Source organism: Amphiprion ocellaris, chromosome 12, assembly GCF_022539595.1.
Source record: "Amphiprion ocellaris isolate individual 3 ecotype Okinawa chromosome 12, ASM2253959v1, whole genome shotgun sequence".
Taxonomy (NCBI): domain Eukaryota; kingdom Metazoa; phylum Chordata; class Actinopteri; family Pomacentridae; genus Amphiprion; species Amphiprion ocellaris.
Genome location: NC_072777.1, coordinates 18,604,699 through 18,619,023, shown reverse-complemented (window position 1 = coordinate 18,619,023; position 14,325 = coordinate 18,604,699). Strand labels below are relative to the sequence as shown.

The 14,325-nt window shown below is 37.4% G+C and overlaps 1 protein-coding gene across 7 annotated transcripts in view; it reads right to left on the bottom strand.

Annotated features, from left to right (window-relative positions):
- Positions 1-14,325, bottom strand: part of lama2 (laminin, alpha 2) — a 308,893-nt gene that overhangs the window by 28,417 nt on the left and 266,151 nt on the right. For 4 of the 7 annotated variants that reach the window (XM_055016148.1, XM_055016150.1, XM_055016151.1 and 1 more), the window contains 12 exons: positions 13,824-13,926; positions 13,349-13,465; positions 10,944-11,126; positions 8,002-8,156; positions 6,749-6,892; positions 4,016-4,149; positions 2,782-2,941; positions 2,564-2,688; positions 2,063-2,225; positions 1,031-1,175; positions 749-887; positions 313-324 (listed from right to left, as the gene is read on the bottom strand). In XM_055016148.1, the coding sequence (XP_054872123.1) occupies positions 313-324; positions 749-887; positions 1,031-1,175; positions 2,063-2,225; positions 2,564-2,688; positions 2,782-2,941; positions 4,016-4,149; positions 6,749-6,892; positions 8,002-8,156; positions 10,944-11,126; positions 13,349-13,465; positions 13,824-13,926 (1,580 nt within the window). The remainder of the gene's footprint in view (positions 1-312; positions 325-748; positions 888-1,030; positions 1,176-2,062; positions 2,226-2,563; positions 2,689-2,781; positions 2,942-4,015; positions 4,150-6,748; positions 6,893-8,001; positions 8,157-10,943; positions 11,127-13,348; positions 13,466-13,823; positions 13,927-14,325) is intronic. The other 3 variants (XM_055016149.1, XM_055016153.1, XM_055016154.1) reach the window with 1 other exon arrangement.

The following is a 14,325-nucleotide window of genomic DNA, read 5'->3' as shown; positions in this document are numbered from 1 at the left end:
AGGGCAACATTTTGATCCACATCTAAAATGTTGTATATGTTCATGGCAATAATATGCATAAAGTAGAGTCATTCTAGCTAAATATCAGTGAACAAACATCAAATTCAGATTAATGAAAGCATAGAAAAGGTGCTTTCCAGTTGCCAGGTGGGGAAGCAGAAGCCTGCAGGGACAAGCTAAGAAACAAACAATCACACATCCACACTCACTGTGAGCTGTACAGCAGTATCAGCGTGGCTAGCCTCATGCAGTGATCAGCATTTTTTACAGTATGTCTCAATATGAGGATTATTCATTCGTTTAATTATTTACCTGGCTGTCATGCTGTTAAAACAAAACATGACATTAAAGCATTAGGACATTTCACAAAACCATTATCAACCAATGACTGAACTGTTTTTTCTACTCAGTTGACTCATACATAAATGGCTTACTGACAGACAAGGTGTAACAAGAGTTAGCATTTTTCATGAAGAGGCTAATTGTACTTAGCGAACAGATAAAGACAGGTTTAATCACGCTGACATGTGAAAAGCTTTTTTTCTGTGATGACATAAGTAGAATCATTACAAATACAATCTTTGTTATCTTCAATATTAAAGATCCTTCCTATACTTTGAATGAGAAACAATGTATATCACACCTACAGAACACATTATGACCTTTTATAAAATGAATCTTGCTGTCTGTGAGAGATTCTCTAAATGTGATAGATGCATGTAGATACATTACAGCAGTGTTTGTGTACCTGTAGTTTCCAATCGTTGGCAGCCCTCCAAAATAGATTTTTTGGTTTTCTTTCAGGTTCAGACCAGTAGCTGAACCCTGAGATGTGGTCACAATCTTTTCCTCAGCACTGCTGTCGATGTCTACTACTGTCACCGTAGCTTTGGAAACAGTTCAAGAGACATTATTAGTGACAGACTAAATAGATATAACTTGTGTGTGTCTCTCCTCTAACTTGCAGCTCCATTCATTCATAAGCCTTGGTATGTCACCATCGCTCTATTGTTTTTAGAGTTAGGTGTACCTTGTTTCTTGTTCCTTGACACAGTGAGAGATTTCCAGCGTCCATCGTTGTGGCGGTTAGGTGATATGGCACTGCTAGCTCCTGAGCCGAGGTCAAAGCTCACCTTCACCTTACCCTCTGACAGCTCCAGGGACATGAAGTCTTTCTACAGAGAGCAACAGATGGGGAGGTACAACATCTGAAAACAATGAGAAGAACTCCTACATGCTGACATTTCAGTTCAACTTTTATCAGGTATATGGGCAACATCACAACACTTCCATATATGCACACAAAAGAACTGTATCAATGATCTAATGAGAGGATTACTGAGATTTGTTTGGCTGATGATCACAAAGCACCTACTCAAATCCAGTGCATCACAGGTCAAAAAATATCCTCAATGACTCAATATAATAACAATATATAATTATAGCCATGGAACCTCAAAGCTCGCAAGGTCCAGAAAAAGGAAAGTCTTAAAAATGTACATTTTTGACCTATGACTATTAATGCATTGCAAAGGATGCATTGAGACTTCTGTTACCTTTCTGTCTTGCGTAACAAATTGACGCTACAAAAGAGTGTTAGGCCCACTGTCAAAAGTTTATTCAGCTTCAGAATTTTCAGAGTGGAACTTTGAGAAAAACGGTCAGATTTCTATTTCTAACATGCCTGCCTTTAAAGTTAAGAACTGAAAAAAAGTCAGAATCCTTGAACCCAATTTTTTAGTGGACCAAATCCTCTTCTGTAGGACTTATTAGGTTTGACAGCAATCTAAGACTGTAGGCCGGCTATGATTCTGTCATCAAAGTTGCTCCCTAGTGCAGGCAGACACCTTGCATAACAACTCAGGGTGTGTATGGGAATAGATGAATGGGAAATGTACAGTACTGATCTGAGTACAACTATCCATAGTATTTGCTGTATCCAAATATTTTTAATTAAGGATGTTACCTGAGTATTTACTATATAAAAAAAAAAAAAAAACTACAATAAATTTGTCTCTGCCATCATTCTTGATCTTTACACTACTTTGCGTTGCATACATACCATGTCTTCAGTAGCCAGATACATGAGCAGTGCATCAGAGGAGAAAGTACGGAACTTGAAGGTAATGGTGGAAACATTTGGATTCCACCTTGTGGGTCGTCCTACTGCTGCGTAGCCTTCACCATCCAGCTGGACTGTCCCCTCACCATCTGAACGCTGGGGACTACAAAAAGACAGAGACAAAAAATAGTCCATTTCAGCATTGCTTTGTTTCACTTTCCAACTGCTAAAGATGTAGGAAAGGTCACAAACACTAATTTAATATTAAAAGAACCACAAGATCTACAGGAAAAGTAACTAAATGGACAGGTATTTTTGATTGCTGAGTTTATTTTGACAACAGCAACCATGCAACTTATATAAAGTGTGTTTTTAATATGATTAATACCCAGTATGTGCTGACAATGCAAAACACTGGATATCAATGCTAACAAGGAGAAACACACTATGAAAGATTATATTTTATGAAAAGTATAAAGACTCCAGAATGGGTTTGTATACCTGACAACACAACCTTTACAGTCTCCTTGTCTGTCTCTGTAGTTCCACAGTCCAATAGGTTTACCATCCAAGAAAGTCTCTCCCATACAGCCTGTGAATGTTGTTGCTCTTACTGCATCTGCTTTCTAAAAGACGCACAGAGAAAAACAATAATGAGAGAACGAGACAGAAAGGCAGACAGGATCTTGATGTTATTTTAGACAGAGACAGACAGATACCTTCACAGTGGTGAATATTCCTCCTACAAACAGGTAGGCGTTCTGGTCAACGTCCAGGATGGTGTACGCCGTGGGCGAGTTGGCACTGGCTGGCGTCGGCATCATACCAGCCATAGATCCTTCCAGAGGATACACTGATATGGTACCATTCAACCCATTGCTGTAGTCAAGGAGAGGGAAAAAGAGAGAAACAGTTTGATTTTATTTTGTTTGCCATTCTGTACTTTCTGGAAGACATTTGCTATGACTGAAGATGCAGGAGCCTCTTGGAATCAGTTTTTATGAGCTCTTCATGCTGGAGATGAATGATACAAATGCAATGTAGAACCAGTTGGTTACAGTGGAACCTCTGAGCTGTACAGTAAAATAAACTGCCCACTTTGGAGTTTGTTTTCAAAGCAGGAAGAGCATTTCTGTGTTGTATAGGGGAACATTTTTAAGAGTGATAGTCTGTGTGATCCTACTGGAAAACACCTTTGGGAAATCTCTGATGGAAATGCACGGTGCAGGTGGGGCATATTCGTTGTGTGAATGGGTCTTGGGTTGGATGGTCTGTATACTAAACTGCTGCACCTTCTACAGAGGAAAAAAAACCCTGCTAGATTACACTGTATCTATGTAATAACGTGCCACAGGCTGACAAGGCTGCAAACTCTTGATTTCCCAAGTGAAGTCTGTTTTCCACAGTAGCATGAGTGAGATGATGCCCCGTAGTTGCTATTGGCTTATTTTTGCTGTTACTATTGGCTGCTGTTGGTTAGATTAGAGTGCCCAGAGTGAGGACAAAGAGAATAAATTTGTCATTATATAAAACATGCAATCTCAGCCTGTCAAAATAAAACCATAAAAACAAGATGCTTCATGAATTACATACCTTGTGGCACTAATAAAGAACTGATACCCATCATAAAATGAAACTTTAAAATATGTGCTATAGACTTGAATGTATGGTGAATTTATGTGTTTTGCTTTACAGCTCTCTATAATAACATTATAAGCTCAGTCTGTGGGTTCATGTTGGAATGCATGTATATGTCTGAAGAGAATATCAGTGCACCAGCTGAGAGGCATCTTAATGCTTCTCAACATTTCTGGTGCCCCTGCTGAAATGTAACATGTAACTATTCTTTGTATTACAGCCAACATTGCTATTTGAATGGTGCATACGTATGTGTTAGAGGAACAACACATGTGCCTGCTTGCGTATGTGTGTGTGTGTGTGCACGTTCCTTACCGAGACGCCTCTATCCTGTGCCAGTTCCCATCATGGATGGTGTGATGGGGATATTCAACCCTCCCCACACCTGAGCCCACATCCCAGAGGAAATTCACCTTCCCCTTACGCATCTCCAAGGCCAAGAAATCAACCTGAAACACACAGAGGACATATGCTGAACAAATTATATATAAACTGCTGTTGTACACAATACTGTATTGCTTTTGTTAAGTCACCATGTCAACAGAGTCAATGACCTGGACTTAATTTTAACTTCAGTTTACTGTATCCAGTACAATCTGACAGAAAAAAAAAATTCTTATCTTTTTACTGGCAATTGTGTAATATTTTGTTTAACAGGACAAAAAAGATACTGAATAATAATGGATGATGAATGATGACTGAATGAATGATTAATACACCTCTTGCTCTCAGGTGTAATTGTGAGGTATCTCCAAATGTGCAAAAGAGGATCTGGAAACATTTGCCTATTAGAATTCTTTCCATTAAAAGCATTTACACTGTTTTTGTTGAACATTGTATAATAAAATGTTGTCCCTTGGCTCCAGAGATGACACATCTGCCACATACATAGTAACACACAACACAATACAGAGCAAAATGTCTTCATGCAACATCGACGGCTGTAATGCAAAATGATGATTATTAATAAGTGTTCAAACCCTTAATTATTTCTTACTACAGAGACTCATGTGGTGTATCTATCATGCAGAGACTAGTGAATGAGTAAACAGTAAAGTGATTTAACACCCAGCTCTGGTCTATTCTGAGACTACAAAGGCTGAAGTTTCCTCCATCTGTCTCTGTAAGTGGATTTTCACTGGATCTTGCTGTATTTTGATTAATGATCTTATTACTAATGCATGAGCCAAAAAAGCGAATTTTGAGCATATGCTCTCATCTGGATGCTGTCTCTGAAGAACATACACAGCATTATTATTCATATAGTATTATGCACAATTAGAGATTATTAGGGAGTCACATTTGAAGACACAAATGACACATACACAGACACACACATGCACACACTTTGTAGTCTCTCTGGGGTAATGGCGATTATTCATTAGTACAGATCACAAGGTAGCCTCGTTATTATTCAACTAGCATTACACACGATTAGCAAATGTTAGAGGTGCACACACACACAGAATTAGTATTCATACTGAATTCTTCACTATTAGAGAATATGAGTGAGACACACAAAAACACAGACACATGCATGCGCGTTCAAGACTTCCCAGTCAGATGAAGCAAAGCAAAGATTTCTCTGGGGAAATCAGGCTAAAGCAGATAGCAACGTATACTTGTTATTAATTGCTGCTGCTCGTTAAGACACACATGTATGCGTACACACACACCCCACACACTTTGGGATTATCAGTGGTACCTTAAAACAGCGGTGTGCTACGTTTATAGGGTGGTCTTGGTGTCAAAGCATATTAATTATTCTGATATTAGACAATTCACTATGGGAGTATGTGCAGGCTGTGTGTGAATGTCAATATGTGCGTGTAGTGTAGTGGAATGCAGTGTGTGTGGGTTTTTGTTCTTTTGTGTGTCTTGCAATGCAGGCATTTTCAAGTATGATAAATGTTGCAGAAGATACAGCATCCCAACTTTATATTAAATATGATAAATGCCTTAATATGAAACATTTTGCAAAATTAGACAAAGTTTGACCATTTTCACAAAGAGCCACACAGACCTATCAGTTACCTCAATGGATTTGATGACTACTAAATAAGATTTTGGTGTCTACTGACATGATAAATCACAGTGGTAGTTTGTTTTTGTTGTAATCAAGATTTTTCCAATTAATGTGAACTAAATATGAACATTTTACAGTCAAACTCTCTCAACCCCAAAACCCAGGTTTGAAAGGCACGTTGTTTTTACAAAACACTAAAATTACGGCATTTATCAGCCAGAACTGTAAAACCAGGAAGAATAATTTGATTTGAAATCTTTTCACAGTTCTTGAACTAATCATGTTTTACTTTTGCTTAGGTTGGGAAAAATAACTAAATCTAAGCTTAATATTGTGATATTCATCAGAATCACTTTGGTCTGCATGTCTTATTTAAAAAATTTGCCAAAATAAACAGTTTGCAGTAATCATATCCTGTAAAAAAATAAAAGTTCAAGGACTTCTTGGTTGAACTGCAGGCAGTGTTTACATATATAAAGTAAGGATGGAGTCCTGTTAAAAATATAAACAGTAAAACTTCTATAATATGTAGAGACACCATTTTTCTCAGTGGTCACTTGAAAAAAAATTGTAAATGTTGATTCCATTTTAATTTTTTTTAAAAAATTGAATAATAAAATAAAATCTAGTTAAAACTAAATTAAAATATAATTTATGGCATTATTATTTTATTATTTTGCACAAATGACGTTTCTGAGTTGTCTCTCCTTCTAGCCATGGTGGAGCTGTTTCCATGAAGGTGCATGACTTTATATTGCAGTGAAAAACAAGTGAAACATGGAGGAAAAATGAGACTGGAGCAAAAGGAAGAATAAACAAAAACATAAACCGCTTAATGTTAAGATCACAATTAAAGGTTGTCTTATATGTGGTTCTGGATTGAATTAAGGGAAGTCTTAGGGAAAGAATGTGAGATAATGAAAATGTCCAGTTTGTGTGCAAATGTTTAAACTATAGTTTTGACAGTATACAGTAAATTCGTGTTTGTGCAGTATGTTCAAATGAGCAGAACATATACTCACATATTTGGCTGATCCCAGGTAGAAGAGCAGGTTGTCAGGTGCTGTGGTTTTAACATGAAGGATGATGGTATTATATCTCCCTTTTCTGATGTCAGGGCGGTAACTACGGAGACATTCACCACCTGATGACACTGATACTTTGATCTAGAAACAGGAAGCAAAGAAGTGAAACAACCAACTAATGGTATACAGATTTTTGCATCATAGCTTTAATCTTGCATTTTAGTTTGAATTTATCCTACATAATGTTCTGCGTTAAAGTTGCTCTGATGACGCCTGTTTTACCTACAGAATAAATTAAAAAATAAAATCTAATCCTGAGATACTTAAATCCAATATTTGATTTGGAGACGTATACATTTGATAAAGCAAGAAGCTTTAAACCAGAGGTGTCAAACATACGGCCCGCAGGCCAAAAGCGGCCCGCCAGAGGGTCCAATCCGGTCTGCAGGATGACTTTGCGAAGTGTAAAAATTACAAAGATGACATAAAGTGCAATTTTTCAACAAAAGTAACTGCCACTTAAAATTTTTTCACTGTACTGCTGCAGCTTTTATGTATTTTTTTAAGTATACATTTATACATTTACAAGGTAGAGGGATAGCTTAACTTTCTTTCTTTATAGTTCCCACTTTAGTTTGTGTGGTGTGGTGCTCAGGATTACTAAACATTATGCAAATGAATGTAGATTTTAAATAATTTCTAGATCTTGACAAGTTGTTTTGATCATAAATTAAAATACTATATTGTTCAGTCCCAGATACCTGAGACTGAATGTTGTGTGTCTTTGTAGATAAACTGTGATCTGTAAGTTGTCATGTGTAAATGATAAACTGAGCCATATGGTTGAAATTAAGCTTATTTTTCTTTTCATTTAGTCTGTTAATAATGTTTTGTAAAAAGATAGTTCATTAACTGTGAACATTTTCAGAATGTACTTATTTACACGAAAACAAAGGGAAATATTTGGAGTTGTGGTTATTTATAGATTATTATGCCGTGATGTTACTGGCTCGGCCCACTTGAGGTCAAATTGGGCTGAATGTGGCCCCTGACACCTCTGCTTTGAACTGATGGAAAGGAAAGTTTTGAAAGAAAATAATTGTGTACACAAAAATAACTTATTGCATCTGTGGATGTACAGCACAAATAACACAAAAATATTTAAAATTTTCTGTATGCATTTAAATTCAAATTAAATATGATGGAATTGGCAGTTGTACGAGTGAATGTGTAATTCAGTAACAACTTACTGAATTAGCTTGTTTCCTGGCCTGGTTGATCAGTTCCTTGATTTGTGAAATGTTGCGCCTCAAATTGTCCTGCAGCTTTTTAATAGGCTGCAGCTTCTCCAACAGCCTGTCAGCCTCATCCTCTAAATCCTTCACTTTAGCTCCTGCAGCGTGGACTGAGGGTAGAGAGAGATCAAGTACAATAGGGATATAAAACAGTACAATACTTGTTTTCATAATCATATACAGTATATCACAGCTGAGACAAAGTGGAAAGCTTGCAGGAGTGGATGAAAAAAATTGTAGCTGAGGAAATTACTGAAGGAGGAGAAACATAGAGGAAGAGAAAGAAAAATGGAAAAGCCAGCGAGAGCCAAACAATTAGTGTAGCTCAGCATTCACTGCTTCTACATTGTTTACTTACATATATTGTATAAGCTCAAGACTAAAAAAGACAGGATTACAGAAGAGAAAGGAAAAGAAGAAAGAAGTTCTATGCCTTGCAATGTGCAGAGCTCTCATGCTCATGCTGGACGCTTTATTAGAAGCATCTGTTGTTTACTGTATAGCTATTAAAGATGGTCATAAAATGAATGGGTGGTGCTCCAATACTGTCGTTGAACTCAGATTATACGGAACACATACTACCACTCAAAAGTTTGGACACACCTTCTCATGTCACGGTTTTTCTTTTTTTCATGACTATTTACATTGTAGATTCTCACTGAATTAATCAAAACTACGAATGAACACATATGGAGTTATGTAGTAAACAAAAAAGTGTGAAATAAGTCAAAACATTTTTTTTTTTTTTTTTAATTTTAGATTCTCCTAAATAGCCACCCTTTGCTTTGATTACTGCTTTGCACACTCTTGGCATTCTCTCGATGAGCTTCATGAGGTAGTCACCTGAAATGGTTTTCCATCAGTCTTGACAGAGTTCCCAGAGAAGCTGAGCACTTGTTGGCCCTTTTGCCTTCACTCTGTGGTCCATCTCATCCCAAACCATCTCCATTGGTTTTAGGTCAGTGGACCGTGGAGGCCAGGTCATCTGATGCAGCACTCCATCACTCTCCTCCTTGGTAAAATAGCTCTTACACAGCCTAGAGGTGTGTTTGGGGTCACTGTCCTGTTAAAAAATAAATGATGGTCCAACTAAACGCAAACCTGATGGGATGGCATGTCACTGCAGGATGCTGTGGTAGCCATGCTGGTTCAGTGTGCCTTCAATTATGAATAAATCCACAACAGTGGCACCAGTAAAGCACCTCCACACCATTACACCTCCTCCTCCATGCTTCATGGTGGGAACCATGCATGTAGAGATGATCCGTTCACCTTTTCTGCGTCGCACAAAGCTACGGTGGGTGGAACCAAGGATGAAAGATCAAATTTGGACTCATCAGGCCAAAGCACAGATTTTCACTGGTCTAATGTCCATTCCTTGGGTTTCTTGGCCCAAACAAATCTCTCCTGCTTTTTGCTTTTCCTTAGTAGTGGTTTCTTAGCAGCTATATGACCATAAAGGCCTGACTGGCACAGTCTCCTCTGAACAGTTGATGTAGAGATGTGTCTGCTACTAGAACTTTGTGTTCTAGTGGTATTTATCTGGGCTCTAATCTGAGGTGCTGTTAACATGTCATTTCTGAGGCTGGTGATTCAGATGAACTTATCCTCAGCAGCAGTGGGGACTCTTTTTGTTTCTTTCCTGTGGCGGTCTTCATGTGAGTCAGTTTCGTCGTAGCACTTGATTATTTTTGCGACTGCACTTGGGGATGCATTCAAAGTTTTCGCAATTTTCCGGACTGACTAACTTTCAGTTCTTAAAGTAATAATGGATTGTCATTTCTCTTTACTTAGCTGATTGGTTCTTGCCATAATATGGATTCTAACAGTTGTCAGATAGGGCTGTCAACTGTGTACCAACCTGACTTCTGCACAACACAACTGATGGTCCCAACCTCATTAAGAAGGCAAGAAATTCCACAAATGAACCTTGACAAGGCACACCTAGGAAGTGAAAATCATTGCAGGTGACTACCTCATGAAGCTCAGCGAGAGAATGCCACGAGTGTGCACAGTAATCAAAGCAAAGGGTAGCTATTTTGAAGAACCTAAAATATAAAACATTAACATAGTTATTTCACAATTGTTTGTTTGCTACATAATTCCGTGTATTTTGCTTCATAGTTTTGATGTCTTCAGTATGGATCTACAAAGTAGAAAGTAGTAAAAAAATAAAGAAAAAACATTAAATGAGAAGGTGTGTCCAAACTTTTGACTGGTAGTGTGGGTAATATTGATCAAGCCCAAAACACCACATTAATACAGTGCTGTTGATTATATTGTGTTTAACCAGTGATTTAAAATGTCCAGTTAATTTTCATGAGCAAGAAATGTGTAGAAATTTGTGCTGGCAGTTAGGTAATGTTGTGATTACAATCTGGTATTGGTGCACCACTTACAATGATGAGTGCTTAAATTAAGGTAAATGAAATATACATACTGATGGCTGTAGGGGATTGGAAAAAGAGAGAGACACAAAGATCAAATTTCATTTGACTTAACCAATTGTAGGTGGCTCTGAGATGACAATTTCATACTCCAAAATGTCAAAAGTTAAGATAAGCAGGTATATCTTTCAAAATCTTTCAGTTGGTACTGAGTTTCAAGATTGTGCTATTACATTGTTTAACAAATTAAAGCCAAATTTAGACAGTAAAATTAAAAATAGGAAATAAAGAAAAGAAGTGTGTCACTACTACGTAGTTCAATAACTGAAACGTGTGCAGCCCAGCAGGAATAATTAGTTACTACTTATGGTAAATATTTAACTACCCAACCAAAAGCAAGTCTATATTAATGCTAAATTAGCCAAGAATATTTGAAAGGAAATATTGTAGTGTTTATTTTAATACTACTATTGCTAGTCTATGTAACAAGCCAATAATAAAGCACTTTACTGTTTTTTTCCGGGTCCTGGATCATCTGATTGGCAGCGTTGACAGTGTCCTCCAGCTCACTGTAGTTGCGCTGAAGGCCATCAAGTCGCAGGTTCAAATCTCCAAGGCGCTCCAGGACGTCTATGGCTGTGGCATTAGCATCAGCTGCTACAGCCTTTGTAGCTGCAAGCTTAGCCGCTGTATCTGTCAAAGAACATAATGTGAGAATCTTAAAATATACATAGATTACAGACATTAATCAGTGGCGTTGCATTATTGAACCTGGACATGATGTGTTCTAGGTAAGTCAGTGAAGTCAGGTGGAGCTTATCTGATTGTTACACTTGTTTTGTTTGGTCACTGTGGGAAATGGGAATTAAAAACAGAGACAACAAAAGATGGCTCTCAGGTCCAGTTTTGATCCAGTGAGTAGCACTGACTCTAGGGGCTGCAACCAACAACTATTTTCAATGAAGAGTTGACTGATTAATAGAGAAAGACAGAACAGTCGATTAGTTGTTTGGCCTAGTAACAAAAACCAAGAAGAAATTTTTGAAATTGAATGTTATTGAATGTGCCTTTCTGCATTTTTGTATTCTTGCATTGTGCATAATAAGTTCATGCATAGCGCAGGTTTACAATAAAGGTTAGGTGCTGAATATGGTCCAGATCTGGAGTGAAGATGGGGTTGTAAATGCTCACATGGTCTAAGAATCAGACTAATTCCTGGGTAGGTTTTCTGTGGGTCAGATGAGGAAGAATCTGGGATGAAAATAAAATCACAATGTGAGGGATAACCTCATCATCATTTTTGACTGTTTGGTCAATATTTGTGCAATACTTCTGTCACTGAAATAGGAAATGCTCTCTTGAGATGCATTTTTACATAGATTTTTTTTTGCACAAAGTTACTTTTGAAATGTTGAATACAATCTTTTGAATTTCCCAGCCCCTATGGGTATTGTCAACAGAATAGTCCATTAGTTGTTTGGTCTAGTAAAAGTTAGAAAATGATGAAAAGCATGACATCCTCAAATATTTATTTCTCAACAATGCAAAGATTTACAGTTCACTGCCATAGAGGTGGAAAGAATCGACAAAATATTGACATTTTAAAGAGCTGCAAATACTCAAACTGAATTATCAAAAATAGATGGAAATGAATTTAAGAGCCGAGAATTAATTGATGAATCCCATAATTGTTGAACCTCTAGTGTAGGGGCCAAATTGCGATTTGTGTTGATTTTCACACATTCTTTCTTTTTATTAGTATGTTTATGTGAATGGGAGGAATGGGAGAGAGAGTGTGTGTGCAGGTGTGTCCTTGAGGAAGCTGTAGGTGGAGCTTAAGGTGAAGGCTTCAAGACCAGCTGCCACAGCATCTGTCTGGGTGTAGCTGAGGAAGGAAAAAGTTTTTTGACCATGCAGCTGCAAGAAGGAACGAGGCCTTCTAAAGACTCTCAAATCTTTATTTTATTTTTCAATTTATCTGTAAATTCATTCAAGCAATAAATGGTCATCAGGAAGAACTGGAACCACTACTCATCTTTATCTGCAAGACACAAATCCAACTCAGCCATCAGTAATAGTCAAACAGCAAACCAAAGGGGTTGGCTGAAATTGCTATTACATCTAGTATGGACTGAGCATGATGTGAATCAGTTTTGAAGTTGCATAACATCCCACACACATAAACACACATGCAAACACACACACTCACACATATGCTGTCTAAATATCGAAATATTCATACTTTTTGGAGCTAAGAGTATAAAGATATGGGTCAATCTGAATGTGTGGTCTGATCTCATGACAAGAGCTGAACAGAATCTTGTAGATGTCTGAGCATAAATATCAAACTTGTTTTGACACAACTGAAGGTCGAGGTCAGTCTACAAGCACATATTGCTGGTTAATAATAAAACTGTATGGGAATCACATCAGTGGCAAACTGTTGGTGAACATCGCCCCGGTACAAACATGTGATTGTGTTATCAAGTTGGGTAAATCCAGAGAAAACCAGACTAAAAATCTTATAGTCTCTATCAATCTGACCCCCCATGGCATGCAATGCATATTTTGTTACTTTTAACTCTCTCACAGGGATTTAAACTGAAATGAAATATGTTGCAATAACCTCTAGGTCTCATCCATTTAGTAGCAACATTTAAGAGTTTTCTGCATGTTGATGCAGACACAACCACGTGCATCACATCTTTTCAGCAGCCTCACTATCACAGCAGTGTGTATCTGTGTGTACTGACATGCGTCAAGTTGAGTTTACCAGAACGGTTGACCTCTATCCGCACGCTGATATTGATCCATCCTCTCTTTATCTCTCTTCGAAATGAGTACACACACACACACACACACACACACACACACACACACACACACACACAAAGAGTGTATTCATGCAGTTATACCATTGGGGATGGCGCTGAGTGTTGCCATGGTTCCGTTGACAGCTTTGAGCAGGTCTTTGCTTTTGTCTCTCGCTGCTTTAACTCTGCCCTTCAGCCCGGCCACACTATCTGCATTCTCTACACACACACACACACACACACACACACACACACACAAAGTAAATGATGATAGTGGTTTGATTTGAAGCCAAGGCCGCCCACTAATAAAATCATTTCCTTCACCTCCCTGATGGGGATGTGTGATTGACAGCAGGTCATAGAGCAGCGGAAGAGTGACACTGATAGCAGACACACTGTTTCAAAGATATGATAAAACAATTTTACAACAGTGGACTGATAATTCTATCCTGTTATTTTTATATATATATATATATATATATATATATATATATATATATATATATATATATATATATATATATATATATATATATATATATATTGTACACACAACACATACATATACTCACGGTACCTTTAACATCATTTTGAAGTTGTTTAGCCTCGTTCAGTAGCACATCACTCTTCTGAAGAGCACCTTGAGCTGCTTCCTTTATTGGAACGTCTGGACCTAAAGCCTACATGCAGAGCAGCAGTGCAAAATGTGACTGAACATACCTTTACTAAAAATATTTCCAAAATATTCTACATGAATTTTAAAAAGTATGTTTTGCTATAGTTAAAAAAGGTACAGTAATCTGCATATAGTAATACCTTTCTGTAAGATCAAAGCATCACTATTTTGCATTGCTAAATCACTCTGTGAGAAAGGTATTCAACTGATTTAACTATTCATTTAACTATTCAGTGGATTATTTCTACACCATCAATTTCTTCTTTCTTTTGTTGATATCTTTGGCTGTCTTTTTAGCTCTCTGTCATATTTGACAAAACACAAAATAAAGACACAAGGTGAAAAAATACAAGCAAGTGTAACGATTTCAAAAGAATATGGTAAAATGCTGGCAGGAAAGGGA